Source organism: Aplidium turbinatum, chromosome 8, assembly GCF_918807975.1.
Source record: "Aplidium turbinatum chromosome 8, kaAplTurb1.1, whole genome shotgun sequence".
In the NCBI taxonomy this organism is placed as follows: domain Eukaryota; kingdom Metazoa; phylum Chordata; class Ascidiacea; order Aplousobranchia; family Polyclinidae; genus Aplidium; species Aplidium turbinatum.
In genome coordinates, this window is record NC_137479.1 from 8,342,274 (window position 1) to 8,352,982 (window position 10,709).

A 10,709-nucleotide genomic window follows, 5' to 3' on the forward strand; every position below is an offset into this window, starting at 1 on the left:
ATTTGCTGACGACACCAATCTTACGATGAGCGACAAATGTGAAATAAATTTGCAGAACAATGTGAATGCCGAAATGCAAAAAGTTTACAACTGGTTGAAGCTTAATAGATTATCATTAAATTTCTCAAAAACTAAATACATGCTAATAACAAATAAAAAACACATAAAAAATTTTAACATTAACATTGGTAACACAAGCATTCAACAAAAAGATCAAATAAAATACCTTGGCGTTTACATAGATAACAAATTAACATGGAAATATCACATAGATAAAATTTGCGGAAAAGTAGCAAAAGGTTCATGGGCGTTGCTTAAACTCAGAAATTATGTCAACACAGACACTTTAAAAGATGTGTGTTACTGCCAATTTGCTTAAGTTAAGTCCTCTGCATTCATTTGTGCATTGCAAGACGTTTTCTAAAGAATAATTATTAATTTTACTTCAAATAAATTCCGTTACATTTTGTGTGCAAGCGATTACGTAACTTGTTTATCTATATTTGGTCTCGGTTGCACCTGTGTTTGCACCTGCATTCATTTTCGTTGAACCAACCATTTATTTCTCGATGATAGAACGTCAGTTTTCATTGATTTCTACAACCTTTATGACGTGTTGTGTTTCAACATTTGTCAATCTTTAGAGAAAGGGAATTTCGTAAATTGTGGATTGAGTTGTGTCATTCTTAAATTTGCTATTCTCAAGGCGGTCAGAAAGTAAAACTAATTCTCAAAGTTACCTGTTTATGAGATTGTCTAAAAATGCACATTAAAAGAACACGTGAAAACCAATTCAAATTCATGTGTCGTGTTGTTGGAAGCAATCTAGACAGAAGAAACTGACCAGGCAGTTCAATAGAGCAAAGGTCAACAATAAATAAAATTCGTCACTGTAACGTCGCAACCAAATAAACAAAGCGGGCGTTACATTCAGTTTTTAGACAAATCAAATCAAGAAAATCGTCGTTGTTGACAGTGAGCGAAGTTGAATGTCAAGAAAATGGCAACAAATTCTGTAAAGGAGAAAGACGTGGCAGATAAATTAAATACTGAAGAATCATCAAATCCAGAGCCCCCAACATCAAAGGTGACAACAAGATCACAATCCAAAAGGCTCCAACAAGCAACAAATGGCAGTCTGCACCCAAGCGACAGCGCCAGCAAAGATTCTAGCAAAAGCCGCTCCTCAACAATGAGCGCTAAAGTTAAGAAGGCGGTAATATTAGCTCGACTGGAATCACAAAAAAAACTATGCGAGTTGGAACAAGAGCAAGCGAAAGCAAGGGCAGAATTTGAAACAATGGTCCTAAAACAAAGTCAGCTACGTGAAGAACAAGAAAGAAAATTCCTGCAACAAATCCAGGAAGCTAAACTAAAGGCAGAGCTCCAAGAGACAATTGCCCAACTTTCGGAAGAAGAAGATGCTGGTGAGCGCTATAAAATATCTAAAGACAATGTTGATATAAACGGACAATTTCAATCGAATTTAGCAACTAATGTAAACAATAATGCTGTGTCTCCTATGTTATCCAATTTAACGTTGAGTGACGTAGAAACCAGCAGGTCTGACATCTACAAACCTATTGTCGTTTCAAACAAAATTAATCCTTCACAAACAGTAACAAATAAATCGTTTGTGAGACATGAGCCGAGTACGTCGTATGCCCAGACCCCTGTACTAAATCAAATAAACAATAATCAATCAGTAAACTCGAAACAAATTCCAAATATTACTATCAACCCGTCCCCACTGTTGTCTGTAGAACCCCCAATCTTTGATGGAAATTCTGCTGAATACTGTGGTTTTATAGACGCATTTGATACGTTAATTGATTGTAATTTCACAGAGCCTAAACGTAAACTTTTTTATCTGTTGCAATACACCAAAGGCTCTGCGCACACTTTGGTAAAAGGGTGTCAATACATGCTTCCCCACGAAGGTTACACAAAAGCAAGAGCTTTGCTACAACAAACCTTCGGTCAAAAATTTCAAATAGCTCGCGCATGTGTTGATTCCGTCATAAACGGGCCATCTCTTCAAAATTCTAACAAGGATTCTCTAATCAAGTTCTCTTCGGAACTTACTTCCTGCATATGTACTTTGTCTGGCATGAATTACTTACAGAAAATGGACAACATGGATACCATAACAAAAATAATAAGACGCTTGCCAAGTGGCTGGTATTCTGGCTGGTTACGCGAAGTTGACGTAATTTTGCATGAAAGAAATCAAGAAATAAGCCTTTCAGATCTCTCACGATACGTCTCGCGCAAAACGAGAGAAACGACCAACTTGGCATGCGATATTCTAAAATCTACTAAAAAACAATTCGATGATTCCAACTCCAAACGTAGGAGCAGCGTAACCTTTGCAACGCAAATAAAATCGTCGAACCATGAAAGGTCATGTCATCTGTGCAGAGATAAACATTTTCTCAATCAATGCAAACAATTTCGAATGATGAATATTGACCAAAGGCTTAAATTTGTAATCGACAACAAACTCTGCAAGTGCTGTTTAAATGCTGGTCACTGGGCATATCAATGTAAAAGGAAGGACCCTTGCATAAAACCAGGATGCACTGAACGCCACACTACTCTCTTGCATCCCCCAGATGCAACACAAATCACCACAAATATCACACCTAAAGACACAACTACTGAAAAAATTAATATCAATCAACCTACACAAGCAATACGCAATGGGCTTGTCAACACACGAACAAATTCTCGCAGTCTGCTTCCCATAATCCCAGTAAAGGTTCGCCTGCAAGGAAGTAATCAAACTATCACTACACAAGCATTTTTGGACAGTGGAAGTACAACATCTTTCATAACGAATGATTTGATAGAAAAGTTGCAAATTGCCGACTGTCAAGAAACTAATATTTGTACCATCACGCTAAACAACACTGGCAAACGTAACAAGGTAAAGGTGGTCACAAATGTCGAAATGTCAGATTTTGACGAAAACAAATACATTTCTCTAAGCTCTCTTTACTCCACCTTTCAAATTCCTGTTTCAAATACAGATATTCCTACCCTAGAAGACACTAAACACTTTCCAGAATTTGTAAACATCTCGATTCCCGATGTTGACGCAGAGGTAGGACTCCTTATCGGCAATGACAATCCGTACGTTCTCCAACCACAAGAAGTAATACAAGCAAAAGGTGGCTATTATGCCATCAAAACGGCCGTTGGCTGGCTAGTGAATTGTCCTAACAGCAAACAGGATCAAAGTAAAACTAAAGCTTTCTTTACCAAAACTTCTACCCATCCAATGTGCGACATGTGCTTTGACGCTGTTGACTCAATTGTTAACTGTAAACCCGAATTATCTGTTCAACAAGCTCAATTCATGAAATCTGTTAACTCTAGTATCAAACTTTTGGAAGACTCGCACTACCAAATCGACTTGCCCGTTCGAAATCCGGACCTAAAATTACCCTTTAACAAATCTCAAGCTCTCCAAAGAATTAATTGCTTGAAACGAAAGTTTGAAAGGGACGCTAATTTCTACATGGACTATAAAAGGTCTGTTGATGACATGATCATGAATCAATACGCCGAAAACGTTACTGATGTCCCTGGAATACATGGAAAAACGTGGTATATTCCACATCATGGTGTATATCATCCAGAAAAACCTGAGAAACTCAGAGTAGTATTTGATTGCTCTGCCAAATACAAAGGTATCTGTCTCAATGATACTCTATTACAAGGACCAGACATCACAAATAACCTGGTCGGCGTTCTTTTTCGTTTCCGCCGTGAAACAATTGCCATTCAAGGAGACATACAGTCTATGTTTCACCAAGTAAAGGTTCCTCAACAAGACCGTGATCAATTCCGATTCTTATGGTGGAAAGATGGGAATCTAGAAGCGCCCCTACAAGAATACCGAATGAACGTGTATGTATTTGGCACTGTCTGCTCCCCAAGTTGTGCAAACTTTGCTTTAAAACGCACAGCTGAGGACAACTCATCTCTTTTCAGTGCAACTACTGTAGATACAGTAAAAGAGTCTTTCTACGTAGACGATTGCTTGGCTTCAACAGCAAATGTTTCAGAAGCAGTTCAATTGGTAAGGGAACTTCGTGAGCTACTGGCCAAGGGTGGCTTTCGCATTTTAAAATGGATAAACAATGACCGAGTAGCCATCAAATCATGGAACAACAGTCAAATCGAAGATGCTTTAACACAAAAAAGCATCAAGTGGATCTTTAACTCTCCAAGTGCATCCCATCATGGAGGTGTGTGGGAAAGACAAATCAGATCCATTAGGAAAATCTTATCAGCTATCTGTAAAGGCCAAACTTTAACAGATGAAACGCTGACTACCTTCATGTATGAAGTAGAAAACATTATTAACAGTCGCCCACTTACAAAATCGTCAGACGATCCTAATGACATGGAGGCTCTCACACCGAACCATTTGCTTCTTCTAAAACAGCAAATAAACCTTCCTCCAGGCTCATTCACAAACAAAAAAGAGCTTTACTCTCGAAAACGCTGGAGACAAGTCCAATACATGGCCGACATCTTTTGGACACGGTGGGTAAAAGAGTACTTACCTTTGCTCCAGCAAAAACAAAAGTGGACCAAAAAATCTCCTAATCTGACTGTGGGGGACATAGTTTTAATCGCAGATAACACACCCCGAAACAATTGGCTCATGGGTCGCGTAATTCAAACGTTTCCCGACAAAAATGGCATTGTCCGTAGCGTTAGCGTTCAAACTAAACAGTCCTTGATTGTCAGACCAATTCAAAAGTTATGCTTGATCGTTCCTGCAAAACCAATGTAAATTTGTGCTGATTTTGTTTTCTCATGTTGGTTTATACCTGTGTATTTGAACAAATGTACGAGGCCTTAAAGGGGAGGGAATGTTACTGCCAATTTGCTTAAGTTAAGTCCTCTGCATTCATTTGTGCATTGCAAGACGTTTTCTAAAGAATAATTATTAATTTTACTTCAAATAAATTCCGTTACATTTTGTGTGCAAGCGATTACGTAACTTGTTTATCTATATTTGGTCTCGGTTGCACCTGTGTTTGCACCTGCATTCATTTTCGTTGAACCAACCATTTATTTCTCGATGATAGAACGTCAGTTTTCATTGATTTCTACAACCTTTATGACGTGTTTGTGTTTCAACATTTGTCAATCTTTAGAGAAAGGGAATTTCGTAAATTGTGGATTGAGTTGTGTCATTCTTAAATTTGCTATTCTCAAGGCGGTCAGAAAGTAAAACTAATTCTCAAAGTTACCTGTTTATGAGATTGTCTAAAAATGCACATTAAAAGAACACGTGAAAACCAATTCAAATTCATGTGTCGTGTTGTTGGAAGCAATCTAGACAGAAGAAACTGACCAGGCAGTTCAATAGAGCAAAGGTCAACAATAAATAAAATTCGTCACTGTAACGTCGCAACCAAATAAACAAAGCGGGCGTTACAATGTGTATCACGCTTTGATTTACTGTCATTTGCAATATTGTATTTCAAGCTGGGGAAAGGCCTGTGACAGTGCACTGGATCCATTAATATAATTACAAAAAAAGGTTATAAGAATAATTACGAAACAAAATTACTATGCTCACACTAATTTTTTATTTTTCAAAATGAACATCTTGAAACTAAAAGACATACATAACATTGAAATAAAAAAACATAGTTATTACTATCTGAAGCCTTTACAAATTGTTTCACCTAACGGATCATCAGAAGGTCTTAGGTGAAACAATTTGTAAAGGCTTCAGATAGTAATAACTACATTTGATTTAATTCGCTCTGCTTTGCCTTTTTGCTTGGCATTGAGCACTTTTTGTAGTATTAATAGTTTTCATTGTTTTAACATTGAAATAAAAAAACATATGTACAAAGTTCATATGAATGAGTATCCGTCTACGTATTGTGATTTATTTACAAATGCTTCATCTATTCATCAGCATAACACAAGATATCAAACAGGCAACAATTATTTTATAAACAGATCAAACACAGAATTTGGCAAGAAGTCCATGCAGGTATTGGGACCAATGCTCTGGTCAGAGGTTCCAAGTAGGCTAAAAAACTTATCATTTCATTGTTTCAAAAAAGAGATCAAAACGTTAATTTTACAAAGCTACAGTGCATCGTAAGTGATATGTTATGGAAACCAACTTGTCAGTTGCTTCGGAAACTTTATTATTCTCTGCTTGCTTCATGGAATTTTGTGTTTTGGCCTACGTTATCATCAATATGTTTTTTTTTGTGCGTATGCTGTTGTTGAAGCGCGGGAACGTTTCAATTATTATTTTTCTCTTGTAAGCTTATTTTAAATGGCAAAATCGTAATTTCCGTAGGGTGGCAATTGACTAGTAGACCGTATGGTCGTCTCGTTGTCTCCCTGTCGGTATGGGAACTTGTGTAACTTTTGTACTGTGTATATTGCATATTTCAAACATGTACCTATGTTCCTGTTACTGACAAATAAAACATTGATTGATTGATTGATTGTTGAAGTGTTGTTGCCGAGAAATTAAACCATCCATTAGGTGCCGCTGAATGGAAAGTAGTCCTCAGAATGCGTTGCTCAAGCGCACACCCCGAGATTCGAGCCAGCGCCACCTGATCTTGAAGCTTCTTTCTCGAAGCCACGCACTAACTAACTGAGCTATCGGGGCTAACGTGTGTCGTATAGGCCGACTTGTAGAGACTTTGAACAACACGGTCAAAGCAGCATCGTCAATCTTTTACTAGCGGGAAAGTGGAGCTCCCAACTCCTCTCGGAGAATAATTTCATCAAACAAAATAATAACTACAGACACCCTGCAGGGCAATGAAGGCTACCCAATTGTTGTGGCGCCACGTTAAAAAATATCATAACATATCCTGGGTTTCATTGCAAAGTTTATTGTAACCTCCTTGGAGTGTAACCAGTGCTGTATTCGAGGGTATGCGGCGGTATACGCAGTATAGGCTACTCTCTGCTTTTTCGACCAACTATAGTATACCCTCTGGATTTCCAAAAATAAACAATTTTGTACCTCTCATCCAATTTTGATGTTGATAATTCATGTTATGGTAGAATAAAGATTAGTATTTTGCAAATTGTGTATTATAATATTATATCATTTTCGCAAATCTGACAGTATACCCTGTGCTTTTTTTACGAATACAGCGCTGCTGTGTAACACGTCAGATAACCTCTTTTTTTTTTATTCACAGAAGGTATTAAAAATTAGAGACGCATTTCAAATCGTAATTTTTAACCTGAATAGGCCACAAGAAGCTTTTCACACCACTTCTTCTTCGTCGTATGAGCTGTTCTTCCGAACTATATGTTTGGGCATGATGTCATCAGCCACTCGAAGTCTCGTCATCCAGGGCCTTCAGTCCAAGCGTTCCATGTGGTGGTTGATGGGTTGGGCAGTCATGGACGACATGATCTACTGTCTGGTCTGTGGTGCCACACTCGCATCCCGGTGAGGGAGCCAGGCCCCATCTGCACATGTCTGAACGAAAGCGACCGACGCCGGTTCGTAGGCGGTTAAGCCGGACCCACGCAAGTCTTGCGAGGGACATTCCCGGAGGGTGGGGATCGACGTCAGGTAGGAAATCACGGAGTCGGGAGGTGTTGTTTTGCCACTCCATGTTCCATGTGTAGTTCGTCCAGTGTGCCGCACTTATTCCAAGATCTTCAACGTTGTTCAGAAGCTGTCGTGCGGCGGCACAAATGGGCGTCTTGATTTCAGTCGCTGCTGTCCTCCAGGTAGGCGCTGGAGTGTACTGTGGAGGAGGTGGCCGGGGTCCAGCGCGCGACGAGCAAGGGAAATCATGGCTCCTTTACGGCGAAGCTCAGCAGGTTGGATGCCTGCAAGGATGGGAAGGCAGTCCGTTGGAGTGGGACGCAGGAATCCAGTCACAGTGCGTAGTGCGTCATTGATGGCGGTGTCAATGTGGCGGGTGTGAGAGCTGCGGCACCACACTGGTGCGCAGTACTCGGCGGTAGAATGGACGAGGGCCAAGGTAGCTGTGCGAAGGGTTTTCGCATCAGCTCCCCAGCCGGAACCCGCCAGCCGCCTCAAAAGTGCAACGCGCGCAGATAGTTTTTTGCGCAGTGACTCCAGGTGTCGTCGGTACGTGAGTGACCTGTCCAGGGCTACGCCGAGGTAGGTGGGTTCGGCGCAGTAGGGGAGGTGTTCGTCATCGGTGGTAATGTTGATCTCACGTTTTGCTTCCTTGTTGTTTAGATGGAAGGCCGCCGACACTGTCTTTGCCTTGCTGAGCTGTAGCTTCCATTTCTGGAGATATGTTGATATAGTTGACATGTCCTGGCTTAGGTTCCTCTCCATGGACTGCCAATCTTCGGCTGGATGCGGGAGAGCCAGATCGTCTGCGTACGCATACTTCCTGGAGATGGTGTCAGGCAGGTCATAGATGTAAGTGTAAAAGAGGAGGGGAGCCAGGACAGAGTCCTGTGGGACGCCGTTCCTGAATCGACGTAGTCTACTTCGTCGGCCGCTACCGGTGGAAAGGGTAAAGCTGCGGTTTTGCACAAGTTCCATAATCATATGGACCATGTGCCTGTCAGGAAGGAGACGGAGTAGTTTGCAGGTAACGCCGCTGTGCCATACAGTGTCGTAGGCAGCCGTGAGATCGACAAACACGGCGCCAGCCTTCTTTTTTGCCGAGAAGCTGTCCTCGATGTCTTGGGTCATCAGAGTAACCTGGTCTACGGTTGATCTTCCCTGGCGAAAGCCGGCTTGTTTCCAAGGGAGCTGAGGGTCTATTATCGGTTCGACACGGGCGTAGATAAGTCTCTCGAGTATCTTGAAGGAGATACAAAGCAGAGAGATGGGGCGGTAGCTCTTCGGATCCCCTGGGGGCTTCTTCGGCTTTGGGACTGCAACCACTAGGGCTCTTCTCCAGATTCTTGGAATGCGCAGGTGACGCAAGCAGCAGGAATGGAAGTCTTTTAACCTGGACCTCATGGAGGGGGCAGCTTGGAGTATTAGTTTCAGGCATAGGTGGTCAAGGCCCGGGGATTTGCCTGGCTTTAGGTGCTGGAGGGCGGAGGCAAATTCTTCTGGGGTAAACTCACCAGAGATGTTGCCCTCGGCAGGTGTTGGGACCTTCCAGAGGTCTGTCATTTCCTTGAGGACGGACTTGTCTGATTCACGGTCTCTCGTTCTGTGCACTCCATTTTTTACAACTACTGACCCAACCACTGACCATACCACCACACCACTGACCAGGCCTTTATAAACGTATCCTAGCGACTGACTCAAAATGTCCGTAGTGATCGACCGACTGACTGTAGTGTAGGCTAATATGTCTGTAGTTGTGATGACTCAAAAATGTGCTATGTTACTACAAATTCTAAAACCTGGTAGAAAGTTCCGTTCACAAAACATCTTGACCAAAGAGGAGTTATTTAACCGTATCTATCACTGCTTCCTTTTGGCGGCAAGAGTTACTGGCCGAGACCATCAGGTCTACGTCTCTCTTATTGCTAATTACTTCGTCAGCTAAAATCAAATAACACCGGGAAAAAGTATGCTGTTGGTCAAAAGCCTTATATATCACTTCAATCAATTTATTTCGCAAAATATATTTGTGATTGTGTATTTTAGGTAGAAAAGGTGATAAAGACTCGGTTTTAGACCTATTTTCGCCATTTCTTGGTCAAATTTTTCAGTTGACATTTCATTTTGAAAGTCTTCTTGCATTGAACACAGAATTTCATCAGTTTTTTTTTCCGTTTCTGTGCAAACCATATTACATGCACTTTTTGCACTACAAAGCAATTTGCGCAAATAACGAATTACCTTCCTAATTATTGTCTGCCAGCAAAGAATGACTCATATTGCTTCAGAGACCGACTCCCTAACCAGACAGCAAAATCGACGTTGAATCAATGTAAAAAGACGGATTTTGCTGCCTGGAATTTTAACGCCATCGCGTTAACACAAAATGAAACCGCACGCTAATAGTAAATTGTCAATCAAGCTATTGAATAAACCCGAAATTTTCCTGCATTTTATAACTGGCTGTGACAAAAGGTTTATTGTGAACTTCACAATTATCCGGTACCAACATAATCAGGATTAAAATTTGGGGCAAGAAAAAAAAGTAAAAGTCAAGAAATCTCAGGTTTCTAGCGTCACTGCTTTTATGTGAAATTGCTGAATTAGCAGAGGGCGAGACCATAAGGTCTACGCCAGTCACAGATACGGTTAAACAAAGGGATATCTATGTAACGCTGATCTAGTTCCACTCTCAACCCTCGTAGACCAGCGTCAACAGGGGGTAGGCTATGGTACTTTTGGAGCCAAGAAACCACCGTGTTTCTTTAAATTTATTATGTTTTTCTTAAAAGTATCTTAATTCGGGACCGGAAAATGTGATTGGCAAAAGGGCTCAAGACATCTTCTTTACGGCCTTGGCCTACACAAAGATAGCTTAGGCTACACAACGTCATGACGCTGTTTTGGCCGACCCTTTTCCTTATGGAGGTCATGGAGCAGGCCAATAGCCCATACTGCATTTGAATACACTTTAATCAAATACTTAGGCAAGTGAGTGATTCTAAAAACAGAAAGTAGGCCTGGACTGTCGTAACAACAATCTCGGCAAAAGTTTGATGTGACTACTTTTGTCATCATCATCAGTCGTCATCTCCGCCTGCAGCAGATTGCGCATCAACATGGGTTATTTGCT

The 10,709-nt window shown here is 41.0% G+C and overlaps 1 protein-coding gene across 1 annotated transcript; it reads left to right on the forward strand.

Annotated features, from left to right (window-relative positions):
• Positions 1 to 1,000: 1,000 nt before the first annotated feature.
• On the forward strand, positions 1,001 to 4,810 carry LOC145776021 (uncharacterized). Its single transcript, XM_082587430.1, has one exon. It carries the CDS (start codon positions 1,001 to 1,003, stop codon positions 4,808 to 4,810), a length of 3,810 nt encoding a protein of 1,269 aa, XP_082443556.1.
• Positions 4,811 to 10,709: the final 5,899 nt, after the last annotated feature.